Below are 22,660 nucleotides of genomic sequence, written 5' to 3' on the forward strand. Positions count from 1 at the left end.
GTATTTTCTATTGAAATTCCATTTTGTTAGAGAATTCCTGATCTACTGTATTATTATTCCTATTGGAATAATTTTTCATATAGATTTTAATTTGTGCACTTTTCAGAAACAGACATCTGCATCAAATACCAACAAATGTATTGGATCCCATCTAGAATATAAAATCAGATAATTTTGTCCCATACCAATACAGAAGCCATCACCCATCATTCCTGACCCTTGTAGCTTACTCTTGATAATTTTATGTTTTAAATGAAACCGAACAGGCTATCAGTTAAAATATTTAATTTAAACTATAAAAGTAAAACCACAATGCTAGGAAAATAAAACTTTTCAAAATAAAATTCAATACCAGTACTCTTAAGATGTAAACTGATGGAGAAAGAATTGAAGGTATCTGTCCATTTTAATCAATACAATCTTTGGAGTTTCTAGTTGTTTACCCTTTTTTCTATACTTTACAAACAAATGGGTTGAATTCTCCTAGCTATCACATCCTCTTGTGAATCTTGAAGGACTAGATATGATCGCTGGTAAATTTCCTTTGTGCTTTTATTTCCATATCTTGTTCCAGCTTCTTTCAAAATCTGCCGTACATATGAATGGAGGACAGGGACTTTAAATAAAATGTAATTAAAAGCTGTGATGCTATCATTTTAGTTCATATCTGTGATAACATTTACTCCAGTGGTTCCAGTTCTTCATTCAGTGGGACAACAAAGGACTTTACTAGCACATATGTTTGCAAGATATGGGTCTAAATATAAATACTTTTATTTATTTTACAAATTTATATTTCTATATTTGTATTTACTAGGAGCCAGGAAAAGTGATTGAAATAGAATGCTTGGAATGTGAATATGAAGTCCAAAAACTTGGCACTAAAATTGCAACCTATACTAAAGGTGTTGTTGAGGTATGCTTTTTAATTAGTACTAATTTGTATAAAAAGATAAACATTAACTTTCTGTTAAATTTTCCCAAGTTGTACATTAGCTATGGCTCAATCTTATGCCACTTTGTAAGAAAAAACAGTTCATTTTCAATTTTCTCCATTAATGTTAATATATTATCTTTTTGTTGGGTCTGAACAAAATAAAGAGAATCCTCTGTTCTGCCATGGTATTTACAGTTTGGTAGAACAGGGTCATACCATACTGTTCCACAAGACAGAATCATATTGTTTGGCTATACCAAAAGAAGGACAGAGACGTGATAAAGTTTTAATCATGCTGCAACTCTATCAGATATCTAGAACTACATGGCATATAAAAGCGTACAGTGGAGGTTACCTCTGTTCGTTCAGTAACTTCCCAGGGGACTTCCACCAGCAATCTTCTCTTTTTCCATCTAGGTCCCCTAGCCAACCCATTGCTGGGACCTTACTATTCCCCATCCCATTAAGGAGGGGAGAGGATGATTGGGTCCCTGCTGTACCATTCATAGGAGCCCCCAATCTTCCCCATTCCATTTGCTTAACCAACACCTAATTTGCAAGTAATTTATCAAGCTGTGTATTTGGTCACTATATCTTTTCTTTGAAATACCTACATTGCTCATCTGTCCCACACTTGCATACCAAGTTGTGATATATAGCTTAACTTCCTTCATGCCACACATCAACAAAGTCCTTTCTAAAGCAACTGTGAAGAAGGCAAAAAAAACCAGCTCCACCTAGATCAATTTGATTATAAGGGAAAAAATCCTTCCTAGACCTCCTAAAAAGCTAGTGCAATGCCCCAGCAGCTCTTGACCAAACCTGTTACTTCACCATCCAGAGGGAAGGGTGGGTGCTGATTCTGCCTGCTCCATGTAAAAGGGGGATCACCATACAGGCTGCACCTGTAAGCCCTTCTGTCCATTCATTTCACAAGGGATGAGTCAATGTCACTATGCTGGCTTCTTGTCTCCTTTTGCAGTAATTTAATCTCTCCATACTGCTCCCATTATTCAGCCAAAAAACCAAATTCACCCCCGTTTAAAGGTGTGTTGCAGTCAATGGCAAAAAGAGGGGACATCATGCCTATAGAAGTTATTTGCACACACATCAAGGACCAGATTTTGCAAATACTTGTATGAAGGAATAATTCTTCTGATGAGTAGTCACATTGAATACAGTGAAACTAGTAATTTGGGTAAAGTTGCTTCTGCATAAAGTGTTTGGGACCTAAAATATTAATCACTTATTTCATTTATTGATAATTAGATAAGACATATCAGTACTATTATTATTTGAATAAATATAATAGAAATTAAGTTATATTTAAGAAGTATCCATAAAAACAAAATGTAAATCACTACATTCGTTTTTAACTTTTACTGTGTTAAAACTCTACCAAAAGCTAAGAGCTTGTGAATTTTTGCTAAAGAGCCTTGTATATGTAAACTGGGATTTTCAAAGAACTCTGTGTTGGTTTCCTATTGAAATCAATGGGAGTTTTGCCATTGATTAGATTAGGAGCAGAGTTAAGCCAACATTGATTCCTTTGGAAAACTTAACTTATGTTTTTTTCTGTCTTTCTCCTACACCAGGTTAGAACCTGAGCAGCTGATAAATGTACTAAATTCTCAGAACTCAAAAATAATCTGCAGTCATGGATTTTTGTTATCATAAGGTATGCCTACTCTGCATTCCTCTTTAAGAGAGGAATGCAAATGCGGAGGAACAAAATTGCAAATGAAGCGCAGATTTGAATTTCCCGTGATTCATTTGCATAATCATGTCCAGACGCTATTTCAAAATACCCTATTTCAAAAAAAGAAACGCTGTCTAGATGTGGTTATTTCGAAAGAAAGCCCTTGTTTTGAAATTACCCTTACTCCTTATAAAATGAGGTTTAAGGGTAATTTCAAAAGAAAGGTTTTCTTTCAAAATAACCGCGTCTAGACAGCGTTTCTTTTATCGAAATAGGTTATTTCGAAATAGTGCCTGGACGAGATTATGCAAATGAAGCAAGGAAAATTCAAATCCACGCTTCATTTGCAATTTCATTCCTCTGTATTTGCATTCCTCTCTTGAAAGAGGAGTGCAGTGTAGACATACCCAAAGGCAACAGGGAGAGACAGACAGGATCATATCTGAGAGTGGCAATAGCTGTTAAATAGTAAAGTGTGTAAAATGGCATTCTTTATCAGTCAAAATGTGACTTTAAAAAAAAAGATTTAATGTACCTGCATAAAATATGGGCTACATGTGAGTTCTGTGAAAGTTTCATAAATCAAAAACTACAGAGATTGTTTTCTGTGGGGGTGTGTCTAGACTACATGCCTCCTTCGACGGAGGCATGTAGATTAGCCAGATCGGAAGAGGGAAATGAAGCCGCTATTAAAATAATCGCGGCTTCATTTAAATTTAAATAGCTGCCCCGATCTGCCGATCAGCTGTTTGTCGGCAGATCGGGGGAGTCTGGACGCGATGCCCCGACAAAGAAGCCTTTCTTCATCGACACAGGTAAGCCTGGTTTCACGAGGCTTACCTGTGTCGATGAAGAAAGGCTTCTTTGTCGGGGCATCGCGTCCAGACTCCCCCGATCTGCCGACAAACAGCTGATCGGCAGATCGGGGCAGCCATTTAAATTTAAATGAAGCCGCGATTATTTTAATCGCGGCTTCATTTCCCTCTTCCGATCTGGCTAATCTACATGCCTCCGTCGAAGGAGGCATGTAGTCTAGACACACCCTTGGAAACAACCTAAAATCACAGTTTTACAGTATTATTTAGCATTTGTTTTATTAGTATATATAATCAATGTGAAGTACATTTTTATTTACAGTCTCAGCTGAAAGTGATAAGAAGACTTGAACAAGCATTGCAACGTGCAGTTCGACTGGGAGACCCCAGTGTTATTCAGGTGGTTTGTGCTACACAGTGGAATCTTTGCCTGCCACTGTTACAACACAATTTGCATCAACATGTGCGAAAACCATTAATATCTGTTGCTGAAATCTTAGAAAAAATTGACAGGTAAATTGCTTTATTTACCTTCCCTTATGTAGATCTCAGATGCCTTGAAAACTTTACCACAGATAATAATAAACGAAACTATTTGGATAACTAAGCCCTGCAAATCTGTTAATATCCTGTTTAGGGCAAAGTCTAAACTACATCCCTCTTTCGAAAGAGGGATGTAAATTAGACATATTAGAATTGCAAATGAAGCTGGGATTTGAATTTCCCACGCTTCATTTGGTAATTTTTTTAGGACTACAGGATCTTTCGAAAAAAGCTTTTCTTTTCAAAAGAACCGCGTCTAGACTGCGGTTTCACTTTCGAAATAGAGTTTTTCGAAAAAACGTCATGATGCAATTATGCTAATGAAGCACGGGAAATTCAAATCCCGGTTTCGTTTGCAATTTCAATATGTCTAATTTACATCCCTCTTTCGAAAGAGGAATGTAGTTTAGACGTACCCTAGATCTGTGGGTATCCACATTCGCGGATATGGATTCAGATATTCGTAGCTCATTTTTGCAGCTATGGATGCGGATGCAAAAACACATTTTTTATCTAGAACACAGCATATTTGCAGATATCCATTTTATATCTGCAGATATCTGTATTTGTACATATGGATGTTATTATCTACAGCTCATGTTTGTGGATACGATTGCGCAGTGCTCTATGGATAATCTGTATCTTACCCTATCTACCTCTAAAATGCAGCATTCTCTTTCATGAATCCTCATAAATGATTAATGGCATACAGAAACACTGCAGTTTAAGACAGGATATGAGGAATAATGTATCCAATTGAAATTACATGAAGAAAGTGTATTATCATAGTGTGACTAAATATATTGGCGTATGGCCTGGATTTCTGACATGGACATCCCTGCATTTGGGAAAAATGCTGCACAGTTTACAGTAAGTCTTTGCATATGTACGTTCCATCATAGGGGTGCATGCATCCTATTCACTATTGTCTGAGTCTTTCTTTCCTCTGCAGTACCAGTTGGGGTAGAGTAAGTGAATATTGTTGCCTTGTGGCAATAAGCACAGGTAGAACAGGAAGTGTGTCCCTGACCTTAGCCACCAGTTCTTTCTTACTTCTCATATCAGTTGTTAGAATTGGTGTTTCTTGCCTTTGCAAGTCTTTCCCTCCTTCTTGAACATAGTATGTGTTTATTATAATTCTAGAGTAGTCTGAAGATTTTTCACAATTTTCAAGTTAGATTTAGAATTAAGTTTTAGTTTTGATCGTTTGCCTTAGTCTCCAGACAGCAAGTCTTGTCACCCTTGCAGCAAATCAGTGCCTGTGAGTGACCACATGTCAACTGTCTTAAATGTCTAGGGGTTATTTGTTAAGAGTTCCAAGAAAGGGCTGCAAGATTCAAGTTTCACTTAACAGAGTTAGTGTGCTGATCACCATTTGAAGCCTTCTTGCTCAGAGACAGACAGATCTGCATCTGTGAGGAGTGCTCACCTGATTTGAATGAGTCAAAAGATAAGTTCTCCATAACCAGTACCAAAGAAGACAGGCTTTAGCAAACTCAGGGGGTTGGTAAGTAAGATCCCATAGGGAAAGTTGAAGAGTAGGTTTTCACTTGCCACGCCGGAGATTGATGTTCTTGCATTTGATTTAGTGGGTTTAGTATAGACCCGTAAAAAAACCACTGAGGGCAGCTCCAGCCAGCATCTGTACTCCTTGCAGTTGTGAGGTGTAAGGGAAGCCAACAAGCGCATTTGCTCCCTTTGGCCTCCTGCAGTGGGGACGGTGCCAAGCTATGTAGCTGGAGTTGTGTACCTTAAGCTGACCTTCCAAGTCTAGTGTAGACTAGGCCTACGAGGAAAAACTGTTGGACAGTTGGCAGGGTTTTTTTCAGAAAGACATTTTTAAGGGCAAAAGAGAAAACTATTCCACTGTATAAGAAAGATAGGAAGGATGGCAAGAGAGGACCCTGACATAACTAGGAGATCTTGAATGATCTAAAAATTAAAAAAGAGTCCTTCAAAAAGTAGAAAGTAGGTCAAATTAAAAATATGAATATTAACAACACAAGTATGCAGGGACAAAATTAGAAGGGCCAGGGCACAAAACAAGCTCAGAGTAGCTGGAGACATAAAGGGTAACTAGAACACATTCTGTAAATATTTTAGAAGAGGGGTGGTCTCAAACTCAGTTTACCTTAGGGCCAGTGCCAGTACTCAAACCCTCCTAGTAGGCAAGCGGGCATCCCCTCTGGAAGGAAACCGTGCCTTATTAACAAACTAGGAAAATACAACCTACATGGAGCTACTGTAAGATGGATACATAACTGTTTGGATAACCATTCCCAGAGAGTAGTTATCAACCGTTCACAGTCATGCTGGAAGGGCATAATGAGTGAGGAGGTTCTGCAGGAATCAGTTCTGGTTCTGTTCAGTATCTTCATTAATGATTTGAGAGAGCTGCTAATGGGCTGTTCTGGTTTGTTTATCTAAAGGTTCCATAGTCATGGAGACTTGCAACTCCCATTGGCTCTAGGACCACTACACGAGATAGTACACCACACTTATTAGGTGTGTGGATTGCCAGTACTCTTATAAAATGTGGGGATGATACCAAGCTGGATAGGGGTTGCAAGTGTTTGGAGAACAGGATTATAATTCAGAATGATGTGGACAATCTGGAGAAATGGCCTAAGGAAAATAGGATGAAATTCAATAAGAACAATGCAAAGTACTTTACTTAGAATGGAACAATTAGTTGCACACATACAGAATGGGAAATAATAAGTAGTCCTGTGGCACCTTAGAGGCTAATCAAAATATATAGAATCATGAGCTTTCGTGGGTAAAACCCACTCGATCAGATACATTGGAATGGAAATAACAGAAACTATCTATCTATCTATCTATCTATCTATCTATCTATCTATCTATCTATCTATCTATCTATCTATCTATCTATCTATCTATCTATCTATCTATCTATCTATCTATCTATCTATCTATCTATCTAGATGTTAATGGCAGAAGAAATTGGCTTTGTAATGCACCGACCAGTTAATGTCTTTATTCAAGCCCAGGGTTACAGTGTCAGATTTTTAGATGAATTCCAATTCTGCAGACTCTCTTTGTAATTGGTTAGTGAAATTCCTTTGTGGAAAAATGGCTACTTTTAAATCCATGTTTGAGTGACCATGCAGGTTAATATGTTCCTCTACAGGTTTATGTATGTTACTGTTTCTGATGTCTTATTTATGTCCATTTATCCTTTGTCGTGAGACTTTCCAGTTTGGCCAATATATTTATATAATAAATTATACATATGTGATTCTCCAGTCTCTGTTCACATAGACACCAAGACCAACCTGGAACTACTTGGAACAAGTTTAAATTGCTTGTGATTAATTTGCAATAGACTAGACATGTAGGCTGCATCTACACTGGCATAATTTTGCGCAAATACTTTTAATGGAAAAGTTTTTCCGTTAAAAGAATTTGCGCAAGAGAGCGTCTACACTGGCATGTGCTTTTGCGCAAAAGCATCCGTGCCAGTGTAAATGCTCTCTTGCACAAGAAAGCTCCGATGGCCATTTTAGCCATCTCTTGCGCAAGGAATTAACATTGCCTGTCTATACTGGCCTCTTGCGCAAGAATACTTGCACAAGAGGGCTTATCCCTGAGCGGGAGCGTCAGAGTATTTGCGCAAGAAGCACTGATTTTGTACATTACAACGTCAGTGTTCTTGCACAAATATTCACGGCCAGTGTAGGCAGGTGGCAAGGTTTTGTGCAAAAGCAGGTGCTTTTGCGCAAAATCTTGCCAATGTAGACACAGCCGTACAGTCAAAAAAAAGCCCGTTAAACCTGCTTGTAACCATTGTTCTTTGAGACGTGTTGTATGTCTGTGACCCACCCACCATTCAATGACCCACTACCTTTTCCCACTTTATCAGAGTCTGTCTGGTAAGAAGTAACAGAGGAGGATCCAAGGGTTGCTCCGTTCTTTTGTAATAGTATGAGGTAGTAGAGTGCTCGCTATATCCCAACAGATACTGCTGAAGGAAAAAAATCTTTGTGTGTTGGACACATGCATACCTCTAGTGAAATGGACATATGTAACAGATGTCAAACAACAGTTATATGAAGGTTAGAAACTGTCTTCCAAGAGGTTGTTGTTGTTAACGGTGCTAAATCCTGCTGGAAAGGGATAACAAGTGGAGTTCCGCAAGGATCTGTTTTGGGACCCGTACTGTTCAATATCTTCATCAATGATGTAGATATTGGGATAGAGAGTACGTTTATTAAGTTTGCAGATGATACCAAACTGGGTTGGGTTGCAACTTCTTTGGAGGATAGGGACATAATTCAAAATGACCTTAGCAAGTTAGAGAAATGGTCAGAAGTAAACAGGATGAAGTTTAATAAAGAGAAATGCAAAGTGCTCCACTTAGGAAGGAACAATCAGTTCCATACATACAAGATGGGAAGCGACTGTCTAGGAAGGAGCATGGCGGAAAGGGATCTAGGGGTCATAGTGGACCACAAGTTGAATATGAGTCAACAGTGTGATGCTGTTGCAAAAAAAGCAAATATAATTCTAGGTTGTATCAACAGGTGTGTTGTAAGCAAAACTTGTGAAGTCATTCTGCCGCTCTACTCTGCACTAGTTAGGCCTCAGCTGGAGTACTGTGTCCAGTTCTGGGCGCCACATTTCAAGAAAGATGTGGAGAAATTGGAAAGGGTACAGAGAAGAGCGACAAGAATGATTAAAGGTCTAGAGAACATGACCTATGAAGCCAGGCTTCATGAACTGGGCTTGTTTAGTTTGGAAAAAAGAAGATTAAGGGGGAACATGATAGCGGTTTTCAAATATCTAAAAGGATGTCACAAGGAGGAAGGAGAAAATTTGTTCCTCTTGGTTTCTGAGGACAGAACAAGGAGTAATGGGCTTAAAGTGCAGCAAGGGAGGTTTAGATTGGACATTAGGAAAAAATTCCTAACTGTCAGGGTGATCAAATATTGGAATAAATTGCCAAGGGAGGTGGTGGAATCTCCCTCTCTGGAGATATTTAAGAACAGGTTAGATAGACATCTGTCAGGGATGGTGTAGACTGAGCTTGGTCCTGCCTTGAGGGCGGGGGGCTGGACTCGATGACCTCTCGAGGTCCCTTCCAGTCCTATAATTCTATTATTCTAGGTCAGAGCTTCACTGTTATATTTCAGACAAAACATAGCACATTCTGCAGCCTAGTGTCCTCTAACACCACACTGGGTCATTGATTCATTAGTCAAAAGGAGGCATGCCATGTACAGTATTGCTAGAACCCTTTTTTGTAACAGTTGTGACATTTCCCTTAGAGGTTTCTTGTCCCAACCCTAATTCAGGAATGTGCTTAATGACATGCTTAATGTTAAAAAACTGCATAGCCACACACCGTATGTTATGACACACTAAAATATAGCCATGTCATTTAGCTGGCTAAATGGAAACTTCTGAAAATCTGGCTCTTTGTGAACAACTGTAAGAGTGATACACAAGAAGCAACTCAATGGCAAAATTATGCAGTTCTTTCTTGGCTGTGTTGCCTCGTCAGGACTAAGAAAAGCAAAATGTAATAAATAGTCATGCTAGTCACTTTGGTATGATGATATGACATGAAACATGAAAGAACACATAAGTTGAGTGAAAGAATCTTTTTCATACATTAATTTTTTCAGACCTTTTTTTAATAATTTTATGACTATATAGCTTTATTTCATCCTGATTTAAAAACTTACCTATAAAATTGTCTGATTTCCTAGCTTGTTGGTTTTGCTACGTTGCCAAGTTCATATGGAAATTGCTCATATTGAAGAAGATGAAGATAGAATAGAGGCTGCCATGGAACATTTTCAGAAGGCAATATATCTAGATAATAATGGGCAATACCAGGAACATCTTAAAATGGCTTTTCATCGTCTTCACTTATGCACTATGTTGTATAAATCACCTGAGCGCCTAGAGGATCAAGCAATTATGATGATTGAACAGGTAGTAATAAAGAACAATTTCATAGGTAGCAATATAAAGTTTGCTTATATTTCTCTATAAAGGAAATATTCTCTTATAATTATATTTTGAGAGTTGTGTATATTCAAATACTAGATTTCTAAGGTAATTAAGTTTTGGTCTTTTGAGTAATTTCTTGCAAAGTTATTTAATAAATAACTTAATGTTAATCTTTACTGACAATACTGAAAGGAGAGAGCCACAGTTCTGATGCAGGCAGAGATTACTCATGTATGTAAAGACTGAGCTTTCAGGGTTCATGGGGAAAATATACTCCTGTATCAGCACACTGATAATATTCCATTCCACGTTTATACTAAGAAGACTCATGTGAAATAGATAGGCTAGTACACTAAGGAATGCTGCATTTCAAATTCCTTTGTGTTGGCATATAGTTGTCAGCGCTAGTGAACTGTTGTATTTTAGGTATGATTTGAACCAGTATAGTGAAGTTTCAGGACTCCCAACTTTTCTTATATCATCTCAGATAATTCAGCTGTGATATGCCCCAAATAATGTAGTGTGTTACGCACCAGCAAAAACAAAAGTTTCGGGCCAAAGTAGAAAACCATTTGTGTAGTCACTGCTGTTGACTTCCTAAAATATTTCTCATTTTTATATTCAACATTTTGTTTCTCTCTAGACCTTATAAGTAGTCTGTTGTTCCTTAGTAACTAAAAAGTAAGAGAAAACGTAAAGCCTTAATAATGTGAAAATTAATTTATCCTTATAAATTGGATGATGCAAGCATTTTACACTTTTACAGTGCTTTCTGTTTATACTTCTTGGAGTTATTTACAAATGGGTCTATATCAATTTCCACAGAGACACATACAAGGGTTATACCCTACATTTTAAATGATTTTATATAAACGAATATTAAGCTTCTTCACCATTTATATCTTTGTGCTGCAAAATTGGAGGCCAGTAGCTTATAGCTGGTCTCTACACCGTTTTCAGATTTTAAAATTGTATTTCAAGTGGCAGTTATCTAAATAAACGGAAGGGCTGTAGCTTTAGAATCTAGCCCCGAGAGGGTTTGTATGGATTTTGGTGAATATTAGCATTATGTTCTGTTGTACAAACATCAGCTGACTAACCACCACTACCTCCAGTGGGACAGGTAATTTTTACCTGTTTTACAGTTAGAGAAATGAAGACACAGAGAAGTTAAGTGACCTTCCTAAAGCCGCACTGAGAATCAATGTCAAAGTTGTGGGTAGAATACAGGAGTATATTGCTTCATCCATTAGCCTGTGTTGCTTTTAATTTTACTGAGCTGCCACTGATGGTGATCTGCTTGCTCAGGTGCTGGTTGGCTGGGAGAAAACCTGCACCAGTCTTTGCAGCATCAACTGTGGAGGCATTGCTTCCTGCAACCAAAACTTGATTTGGGGTCTTCACAGAAATTCAGAGATCCTTAGTTGTCGCTGTCACTAGAAGTCAGTGCTAGGCAGCTACAGTTAGGCTACAAATGTGATCTTTAGGTTACATGAATGACAAGGTTCCAACTCTAGCAACCAGTGTATATAGGGTTACAATTTCAAGGCTAGTTTCACAAGGAAGAATCTGAAAAGCATACTTTGTAGAGACAAGATGAAAGTGGAGAGTTTACTTTTGAAGGGCCAAATCAACATGGGATAGGTACATGGGCATAGTCTTTAAAGACTACAGAGATCACCTGTGTATATAGGAACTGGTCTATTAATGTATGAGTGTGCACAGCTACTGAAGAGAAGATGAAAATAATAATTTAATGTTATTGGGGGCTGTGCCTCCTGCTCATTGTGCTCACCAACCCCACTCTCGTGGGGGGTAGGCAACTGCTGTTCTCCTGCCAGCCTCTAGGGAGGGCTGGGCTGCTGCTGCAACATCCCGGGCCCCTTTCCCCACCTCAAGCTGCACCAACCAGAGCCCTTTCTCCCTTCCCACCACCCCCCTGGCTGTGCTACCCCAGGCCCTTTCTGTCATCCCCCCAGCTCCTGGCTGTGATCCCCCCCTTCCCGGATGCGGTGGGCCCAGCTCTCTTCCCCTGGCCACTATGGAGAGGGGAGCCTCTCCAACGCCTGGCAGGCCCTGTGCTCTCTCCCTCCTGCCAGAGGGTGGGGGGGGGGGGGCTTTCTGAGATCTCACAGGCCCTGTGCTCTCCCCCTGTGCAAAGGAGAGTAGGAAGGCTGCTCCAAGGCCTCGCAGGCCCCATACTCTCCCACTGCTTCTGGGGGACAGGAAAGGTGGCCGCTCCAAGGCCTCTCAGGCCCCTCGTAACAACTGAGCACTGCAGAAAGGGAAGGAAGGAAGGGAGGGTGCAGGCAGGACACAGAGTGACATGATGATGTCACTCTGTCATCCTGCACGAAAAGTTTGAGAGAGAGAGAGAGAGAGAGAGAGAGAGAGAGAGAAAGAAATGTGAAGATTTCTAGCTGAAATTATACCGGTTTCCTGAATGACCATACTGTCCTAAACATCTACTTTCCCCGGCAAGCAACGACGCTGCAATTCCTGCAGACCATCAAACCCACATAATTTTCTGGCTGCATTCTCAGACACTTAAGCTAGGGGGGTAAATACACTGAAGGCCGGGATAGGGTCCAGAGTGACCTAAACAGTTTAGAGGATTGGGACAAAAGAAATCTGATGAGCTTCAACAAGGACAAGTTCAGAGTCCTGCACTTGGGACGGAAGAATCCCAAGCACTATTACAGGCTGGAGACTGACTGGCTAAGTAGCAGTTCGGCAGAAAACGACCTGGGGATTACAGTGGATGAGAAGCTGGGTATGAGTCAACAGTGTGCCCTTGTAGCCAAGAAGGCTAATGTCATGTTAGGTTGCATTAGGAAGAGCATTGCCAGCAGATCTAGAGAAGTGATTATTCCCCTTTATTTGGTCTCACCAGAGCCGCATCTGGAGTATTATGTCCAGTTCTGGGCCCCCCAGTATAGAAAGGATCTGGACTCATTGGAGAGGGCCCAGCAGAGGGCAACCAAAATGATTAGGGGCCTGGAGCACATGACCTATGAGGAGAGACTGAGGGATTTGGGTTTGTTTAGTGTGCAGAAGCGAAGAGTGAGGGGGGATTTGATAGCAGCCTTCAACTTCCTGAAGGGAGGTTCCAAAGAGGATGGAGAAAAGCTGTTCATGGTAGACACGGATGGCAGTACAAGGAGCAATGGCCTCAAGTTACAGTGGGGGAGATCTAGGTTGGGTATTAGGGAAAACTTTCACTAGGGGGGTGGTGAAGCACTGGGATGGGTTCCCTAGGCAGGTGGTGGAATCTCCATCCCTAGAGGTTTTTAAGTCTTGGCTTGACAAAGCCCTGGCTAGGTGGATTTAGTTGGGATTGGTCCTACCTTGTGCAGGGGGCTGGACGTGATGACCTCCTGAGGTCTCTTCCAGCTCTATGATTCTATGATTCTACCTGTTTCTGAATAACTAATTTGCATTTGCTCCTCATCATGCTGTGAAATGGACAACTGATATGATTGTGATTATGATATTTGTTTGATATGTTACATATTCTCAGACTGTTTTGTAATTTTCGTTAAATGAACCATTTTATTTTTGAGGTTGTATAATAGTGATAGTTCATACATTAAAAATTAATTAGTAAAATTCAGCCATGAATGTGTGCAACATTAAAATGTAGCTATCTGCATATACTTTAAGTTACCCTCAGAGTGTTCCTGTCAAGGACCAAAGTTTCAGAGTTAGTCTATCCAATAATAATATGGTGAAAGAGTACATAAGTGTTTCTGGCTATGTCTAGACTGCAGGCTTCTTTCAGAAGACACTTTTCCAGAAGAAATCTTCCGGAAAAACTTCTTTAGAAAGAGAGCATCAACACAGCAAAAGCTCATCAAAAAAGGTATCTGCTTTTTCTAAGATAGTGTCACATTGATTGGACACTATTTCGCATTTAAGTTGTGATTACTCTGGAAAGAGTAGCTATTAAGGCACCTGAGCATTTTCCTGGAGGCCTTTTCCCCGTCCAGGAAAAGGCTTCTTCCTTGTAAAAAGAGATTTACCGCTGTCAGAACAATCCCTGCATTCTTTCGACTTTCTGTCAAAAGAACGCACTTGTAGTGTGGACGTAAGTGTAGTTTTTCCGGAAAAATGGTCGTTTTTCCGGGAAAACCTCTGCAGTATAGACATATCCTCTGAGACTGTAATGCAATTTCTGTGGTACATAAGCCCGTGACCAATGTTGTTGCTAATTTAATATGAGATCTCTAAACACCAATTTAATGAAAATACACCTATTTTTAATAGAGATGTGAATGTATCCATAACAGTTCATCCTTTTCTTTATGTAGGCTAAAAAAGGAAAGCAGAAAGACAGTGTGAGGAAAAAGCGATCTCTTTTGGTCAATGCAGGTCTTGCACTAGCTCCGGATGCATTTCAAATAGTCCTTGACAGTGAAAATGAAGCTAAAGGTATGGTATGTTTGCTGTGATTAAAATAGGCATAACATTTGTCTGTCTCTGATTTTTTTTTTTTTTTTTTTTTTTTTTTAAGCCAGCCTGAAAAATAATTTGACCACAGGGGCCAATGACAGTGTTTAGAAGACTATATCTAGGGCCTCCCAAATTCATGACCCATAGAATCATAGAACACTGGAAGGGACCTCAAGAGGTTATCGAGTCCAGTCCCCTGCCCTCATGGCAGGACCCAGTACCATCTACACCATCCCTGATATATGTCTGTCTAACCTGCTCTTAAATATCTCCAAAGATGGAGATTCCACAGTCTCCTTAGCCAATTTATTCCAGTATTTAACCACCCTGATAGTTAGAAGTTTTTCTAAGTTTTTCCTAATGTCCAACCTAAACCTCCCTTGCTGCAGTTTAAGCCCATTGCTTCTTGTCCTATCCTCAGAGGCCAAACAGTACAATTTTTCTCTCTCCTCCTTGTGACACCCTTTTAGATACCCGAAAACTGCTATCATGTCCCCTCTGTCTTCTCCTTTCCAAACTAAACAAGCCCATTTCTTTCAGTCTTCCTTCATAAGTCATGTTCTCTAGACCTGTAATCATTCTTGTTGCTCTTCTCTGGACCTTCTCCAATTTCTTCACATCCTTCTTGAAATGTGGTGCCCAGAACTGGACACAATACTCCAATTGAGGCCTACTCAGTGCAGAGTAGAGTGGAAGAATGACTTCTCGTGTCTTGCTCACATCACTCCTATAATGCATCCCAGAATCATATTTGCTTTTTTTGCAACAGCATCACAGTGTAGACTCATATTTAGCTTGTGGTCCACTATGACCCCTAGATCCCTTTCTACAGTACTCTTTCCTAGACAATTACTTCCCATTCTCTATGTGTGAAACAGATTGTTCCTTCCTAAGTGGAGTACTTTGCATTTGTCCTTATTAAACTTCATCCTATTTACCTCAGACCATTTCTCCAATTTGTCCAGATCATTTTAAATTATGACCCTATCCTCCAAAGCAGTTGCAACCCCTCCAGCTTCATATAATCTGCAAACTTAATAAGCATACTGTCTATGCCAATATCTAAATTGTTGATGAAGATATTGAATAGAACTGGTCCCAAAACAGACCTGTGCAGAACCCCACTTGTTATGCCCTTCCAGCGTGATTGCGACTGTTAATAAATACTCTCTGAGAATGGTTATGCAATCAGTTATGCACCCACCTTATAATAGTCCCATCTATGTTTTATTTGCTTAGTTTATTAATAAGAATATCATGTGAGACCGTATCAGGTGCCTTACTGAAGTCTAGGTATACCACAACCACTGTTTCTCCCTTATCCACAAGACTTGTTATCCTATCAAAGAAAGCTATCAGATTGGTTTGACATGATTTATTCTTTACAAATCCATGCTGGCTGTTACCTATCACCTTATTATCTTCCAGGTGTTTGCAGATGAATTCCTTAATTACTTGCTCCATTATCTTTCCTGGCACAGAGATTAAACTGATTGGTCTGTAGTTTCCTGGGTTGTTCTTTTATAGATGGGCACTATATTTTCCCTTTTCCAGTCTTCTGGAATCTCTTCTATTTTCCTTGATTTTTCTAAGATGATAGTTAAAGGCACAGATACCTCCTCTATCAGCTCCTTGAGTATTCTAGGATGCATTTCATCAAGCCCTGGTGACTTGCAGACATCTAACTTTCCTAAGTGATTTTTAATTTGTTCTTTTTTTAATTTTATCTTCTAAACCTACCCCCTTCCCACTAGTATTCACCATTTTGGTCAATTTCTTGGTCAGAGGATTATAAAAAATCATAAATTTTATGATTTCAGCTATTTAAATCTGAAATTTTGAGATTTTGTAGTTGTAGGGGCCTAACCCAAAAATGAGTTGTTGGGGATGGGTAGCAAGGTTATTGTATGAAAGACTATGGTACTGCTATCCTTCCTTCTGCCCTGCTGCAGGCAATGGCACTTCCTTCAGAGCTGGGTGGCTAGAGAGGGGTGGCTGCTGTCCAAATCGCTACCAGCAGTAAAGCAGAAGTAAGGATGGCATGGCCACTCTTACTTCTGCACTGCTGACTGTATAGCTGGGCCTTCATTCAGCAGCCACCCTGCTCTGAAGGCAGCAGTGCAGAAGTAAGGGAGGCATGGTTAACTATTGTGCTGCTGTGGGTAGATTGTTACCTTCAAAGGTGGGTGAGCAGCCAACAGCCACTGCTCTCCAACTGCCCGCCTCTGAAGGCAGCACAGAAGTAATGATGGAACTATCATGCCACCTCTAAAATAAACATGCAGCTCCCTTATAGGTTAGAACCCCTAATTTGAGAAGCACTGGTCTCTAGTGTTCCTGTTAAGATTTTACTCCCATGAACGGAGTGAGTTTTGTCTTGTGCATCAGTATTGAGTTCATGTGTGCTTGTTCAGATGTGTTCCACTGTGGCACCCAAGTTATTAATAAATATCTGATAAACCTCTCCCTTTTCCCTCTGCTGCCTTGTCTCCCACCCTCCCCTCATCCCATCTGTTCCCCTGGTACTTGCTGCTGCCCCCACCCCTCACCCTCCTCTGCTCCTGCTCTTCTCACTCCTCTTAGCCCTTTGGGGACCTGCCCTCCTCCCCATCCTCCTTGACCCCTGCCCCCACCCTTCTCTTCCCCCTGTGCCCACTCCTCCTCTAGCCTCACTCAGATCATCTGTAGCTACCCCTCCCCATTCCCTCTCCTAACACCTCCCTCTACTCACCTGCCCAGCCTCTCTCATCTGGTTCCCATCCCTCCCCTCCATGTGTCTACCCTTCCACAATACCCCTGGCACCTGCACCTTCCTGGTGCCTCCCCCTTCCTTCACTGTCCCTTCCCTCCTTGCCCGCTTTCTCCTTGGTGCCCACCCTCTCACCACACTCTGCCCTAGTTCTCCTCATGCCCCTCTGTGCCCTCACACATGACTTCCTCATGCCCTCTCCTCCTTTCAACCCTTCTTCTCCTGGCACCCGCTCCTCCCCTCTCCTCTTCCTCCCTCTTGCCCCCATTGTCACTCCCCTTTCCTCTTCCAGCGTCACCCCGTCCTCTCTCTTCTTCCACCTCCACTAATACCTTCCCTCCCCTCTCCACTCCTGCCCGTTTCCTCATTGTCTCCTCTTGGCCCCCTGGCATTTGTCTCTCCTCCACCCTGCCCCTGGGTGCCTGCCCCTTTCTTTTCCTGCCCTGACCCTTTCCTCTCCCCTCAGCACAAATCATTTCCTCTCCTCATCCCCTTTCCCCTTAGTTCTCCCCCTGCCTCTTCCCTAACTTTCTACCTTTGAAATGGAAAGCAGTTTGCGGGGGCTAGTGCTGGGGCCACGGTGTTAGTTTTAGTACCATGGTCTTGGCCCCAGAAGCTCCTGCAGCCATGGCCCCAACTGCTCCCAGGGTGGGACCGCATGCCGGGACTGGAGCAGAGGCCATCTGCAGTGCTATTTTTAGTACCACAAACCCGGTACCTGTGGGATCTCAGTACTAAAAATAGCACCATAGGCAGCCCTGGCTCCAGCTGGAATATAGCCGCAGCTGCATGTGCCTCGTGTGGCTGCTGCTTTACTCCAGCTAGAGCCAGGGCACACAAGGTGAGGCTGTTCCAGCTGGGGCAGCCTTACCGGAACAGCCTTACCTCACGTGCCTCATCTCCAGGCAAAGCAAAATGGTAGTCTCCTGACAGGCTACTAACTGCTTCTCCTGCCACTGCTTACCTTCTGTTCCAGCGGGGGGAATAGCTCAGTGGTTTGAGCATTGGCCTGCTAAACCCAGGGTTATGAATTCAATCCTTGCAGAGGCCATTTAGGGATTTGGGGCAAAAATTTGTCAGGGATGGTATTTGGTCCTGCTGTGAAGGCAGGGGACTGGACTTGATGACCTTTCAAGGTCTGTTTTAGGAGATAGGCAATCTCCATTAATTTATTTATTTAATTTAACATCAGTTTAAGCAGCCTTTTGAAGATTCCCCTCCTTTGCCATAGTGTAAAGATCATGTCCATGGGAGAGGGAGTCTCTGTGCTTTGGTGATTCCTTGCTGATGAAATACGTGACTGGGACAACATTGAGTCCCTCACACACAATCCTATAGTAAACTCTTTTCAGCCAAACCAGAATGTTCATCCCAGATTATTATTATATGAACAGTAGAATTAAGCTTTGATTAAGTAATGACATGGAAGAGAGCATTTACATAGTCACTAATCCTACTTCCTGTAGCACCTCAGTTTCCTTCAGATAGCTTCTTTCAGGTTATTTTAGATCATTAACTCTAGTAAGGGAAATGTAGATCCTTGATCTGTGCACTTGGCAAGTTAAAAGCTTTTCAGTTAACAGTTAATCATTTTTTTGTATAAATTAGACATCAGCTTTAATTGAAGTAAATATTATCTTTCATTGAACTGCAGCATGCATGTACTGTGAAGAGACTTAAAACATAATTCATCTTAGATTTCCAGCTAATATAAAATTTGTTTGATTTTTCAATTTTAGGTTTACTTGAGAATTTCTCTTACATTCATATGCTAGCCTTCAACTGTGGATAATCTGAATAATTAGGATCATTTTACAAAATATCAGCATAGACTGATTGACTAAAATAAACTTTTTCAAGATATTGTTTCCAAAAGTTTTACTTTCGCTCTTAAAGCTTTCAATAGAACTGAGACTAATCTCTTGATAACAAATAACTAAACTAAATATTTTTTTAAAATTAACAAATATAAATGCATCTCTAGCTCAACAATACATTGAATTTGATTCCTGTAGATGATTTTTTAGTAGTATAAATTATCCATATTTAGAATACAGAATGAAGAATATTTACATGACTGTGCTTTCATCAGCATTTTAAGAACACTTTGTTGTCTTTTTAGTGTATGTATTTACTCATCAGTAATTTTAATGGGATTTGTATCCACACATCCAGAGGACATCATGCTACTTGTGTACGGTTTACAAATTCTGCTTACATGATATTAGTATAATTATTGCCAGTTAACTTACAGTTACCGAAGTAACGAGGAAGGTATGATTCATTGGAAACATTATACTGAAAGACTATTTATAAAGACATTAAGGTTATAGCCCTTTTCGCTTTTTGTTTGATTCAACACTAATATTTAATGTGTTTGTTTTTTAAATGTCAGAAATATTTATGCTTATGCATTCATTGTTGTTACTTGGCAAGCTGCTCAAGGATCAAATTAAAGCTTATTCAGTCTGGGTTATCTCAGTGATGATAGTTCTACTAAAGTCTGTATCCTGCCTCATCAGATTTTCAGGACAGCCACATATACGAAGCATTTCTGCCTTGACATTATACTGCAGAAAAAATCTCAGTTTGATGTGTTTATATTGCTAGACTATTTTGCACCTAGGGGCTCAACTCATCCCTTCTTTGTGTCTTGTCTCTGTCACTCTCATTTCAGTTATCTGTCAGATATTTTTGTGCCTGCAAAGACTTCTATCTTTATCATGCCTACCCCACCAAAAAAACAAAACAACTTGTATTTGATGTTAACAAACTGAACTTTGAATATCTATTCAAATACTCATTGTTAGTGTTAATTTTTATAGATTATGTAAATTGTTTGTGGGCTATTATTAGAAAAAGTAAATACCTATAGGTGATGCTTAATATTAAAATTTAATGGGCATTTGACTTTTTTCAATTACTCAGTAACCATATTAAACACAATATTAATAAGGGGGAAGGAATGCAAGCCAAACTAGGGAAAGAACAGAATAAAGAATATTTAGATACAATGGATGTGTTCAAGTCAGTAGGCCTTGATGAAATCAGGTACTTCAGGAATTAGCTGAAGCCAATCTTTGAACAATTGGCAATGATCTTTGAGAACTACTGGAGGACAAATGACGTCCCAGAGGATTAGAGAAGGGAAGACATAGAATGTGCCTTAAAAAGGGAACAATGAGTAGTAGAGGAATTATAAACCAGGGAGCCTAACTTCAATGCCTAAAGAGATACTGGAACAAATTATTAAACAATCAGTTTGTAAGCACCCAGGGCATGTTTACACTAGGAAATTATTTCAAAATAACTTATTTCAAAATAAAAGCTCCCAAAATAACTATTTGAAATAGCATGTCCACACTACAGGAAAGCCTCAAAATTAGTTGAAAGCAGGCTTCCTTAATGGAGACGTGCTAACTTGACTTAGACCCCTAGGAAGCACTGGGGAATAATTATTCTGAATGACGTTGGGGTATTTCGAATTACCAGAAGCAGTGGAGCGTCCACACTACTGCTATGTTGAAATAATTATTTTGAAATAAGTGTTATTTCCCTGCCATACTAGCTGAGGGAAAGCAGTTGACACAGTATCTTGATTTTGGTAAGACTTTTGATACAGTCCTATATGATATGCTCATTAAAAAAACTATGTAGTCTAGATGAAATGACTAAAAGATGCGGGTACAACTTAGAGCCCCTGAGCAGCCTGTGGGACTTGGTGAGGGCTTGGCATCAGTAGCAGGAGTAAGCCCCTGCAACAGTGTGGGGAAAGGGTGGAAGCAAAGCAACACAGCTCTACCTTGCTCTGCTCCCTCAAAAAAAGCTGCCAGCGGCATCACTCAGTGGAGGGACCAACCCCTGCACTCATTGGCAAGAAGCTAGCAACACAGCCAGCAGCTGGAGGAGTGGAGCAGTCTGCAACTGCATCAATCCATTTCTCTGGTCCCCACTGCTGCTGATGAGTATGCCAAGCCCTGTTGCTGGTGCCAGAGGAAGGGGCAGCACAGGAGTGGGCAGAGGTTGGGCTGGTATAAAGTGAAGTTGTCCTGGTTCTCCACTAATATAGGGGTGTTGTGGGAAAGAATCTTGGTAGAGGAGAGTCATGTGGCTTCCTCATCAGTCTCCTCTGCAAAGAGTAGTTATCAATGGTTGATTGTCAAACTGGGCAGGCATTTCACATGGGCAGGGGTCAGTCCTTGGTCAAGTACTATTCAATATTTTCATTAATGATTTGGATGATAGAGGTGAGAATATACGTATAAAATCTGCAGATGACATAATCTAGGAAGGGTTGTAAGCACTTTGGAGGACAGAATTTTGGAATTCCAAACAATCTGGACAAAATGAAGGGTTGGTCTGAATTCAATAGTAAGAATTTCATAAAGATAAGAACAAAGTACTTCACCAAGGAAGGAAAAATCAAATCTCCAATTACAAAATTGGGAGTGACTAGCTAGGAGGTAGTCTTGCTAAAAAGGATCTGGGGATAAATAATAGCTCACAAATTGAATATGAGTCAGCAACGTGTGATGCAGTTGGGAAAAAGGCTGATTTCATGCTTGGACATATTAACAGCAGTGTTTCAGTGATGGTCTGGGTTTGCTTGGTTCTGATTCAGCTCAGGAGGCTAGGCTTCATAGCATCCCAAGCTTCCTTCCAGCCCCACATTTCAATGACTCACTTTCCCTTCATAGTTGCTTTGATAGTAGCTGCATTGGTCCTCTCTAAAACAAATGTTTTGGGGAATTGTTCTCAGCTTTAACACTAAAAAGCCTGTTCCAAAGTCAAAGTTATTGTAAAATTCTTGCTGAAAATTCATAGTTATACAGCTGGAGTACTTTACTGTAGCTATTAGTGCAGAATTGTGGCCTACATTTCGAAGAAAGGTCTTGAGAACTAAAAAAGCAAAACTTCAAATGTTTCACAAATTTAATTATGAATTTGTGTACTTTTCACTGATGCCATCTATATTACTTTATTAAATTCCAGTTAGCACACAAAATTCACACATGAAAACGTATGTCCCTACAGGAAGTCTTCAATATAGATATATTTCTCTTTTAATTAGGTTGCCCTGAATCAAACTGTTTTTGCTAATTAGAATATTTTGTTTATACTAATTTCAAACAAAATTGTTAGTACAAAATAACTTTTGTATTTTTAAAATTATTGTATGTGTATTTTAAAATGTATAAGGATCTACTTATGAATGAAGTTATTACTGTTGTGATGAAAAGCATACATTGTAAAGTTTCAAAATTTGCTTTCATTCGTTTTTCTCCATTAAGTTTCTTCAGGTAAATGTAGAAGCCAAATAAGTTATCTCTGTGCAAAAGCACAACATCATACTAAAAGTGTGGAGAAAGCTGAAGGACATTTGAAACGATTAGGACATGGAAATGACAAGGAGAGGTAATTACTGCAAAGAAGGAATAGAGGATCATTATTTTCCATTTTAAAGATGGTGTGTTGCTGTTACC

General features: G+C 40.1%; 1 protein-coding gene across 7 annotated transcripts in view; it reads left to right on the forward strand.

Moving 5' to 3' along the window:
* Positions 1 to 22,660, forward strand: part of CFAP46 (cilia and flagella associated protein 46) — a 211,320-nt gene that overhangs the window by 20,686 nt on the left and 167,974 nt on the right. For all 7 annotated transcript variants that reach the window (XR_012905646.2, XM_075935219.2, XM_075935218.2 and 4 more), the window contains 5 exons: positions 818 to 916; positions 3,774 to 3,964; positions 9,730 to 9,958; positions 14,287 to 14,407; positions 22,469 to 22,592. Coding sequence is in view for 6 of the 7 variants with exons in the window: in XM_075935219.2 (XP_075791334.2) it covers positions 818 to 916; positions 3,774 to 3,964; positions 9,730 to 9,958; positions 14,287 to 14,407; positions 22,469 to 22,592 (764 nt within the window). In the remaining variant the exon portion in view is untranslated. The remainder of the gene's footprint in view (positions 1 to 817; positions 917 to 3,773; positions 3,965 to 9,729; positions 9,959 to 14,286; positions 14,408 to 22,468; positions 22,593 to 22,660) is intronic.

The sequence above is a fragment of the Pelodiscus sinensis genome, chromosome 8, assembly GCF_052426305.1.
Source record: "Pelodiscus sinensis isolate ZL-2025 chromosome 8, ASM5242630v1, whole genome shotgun sequence".
Classification (NCBI taxonomy): Eukaryota; Metazoa; Chordata; order Testudines; family Trionychidae; genus Pelodiscus; species Pelodiscus sinensis.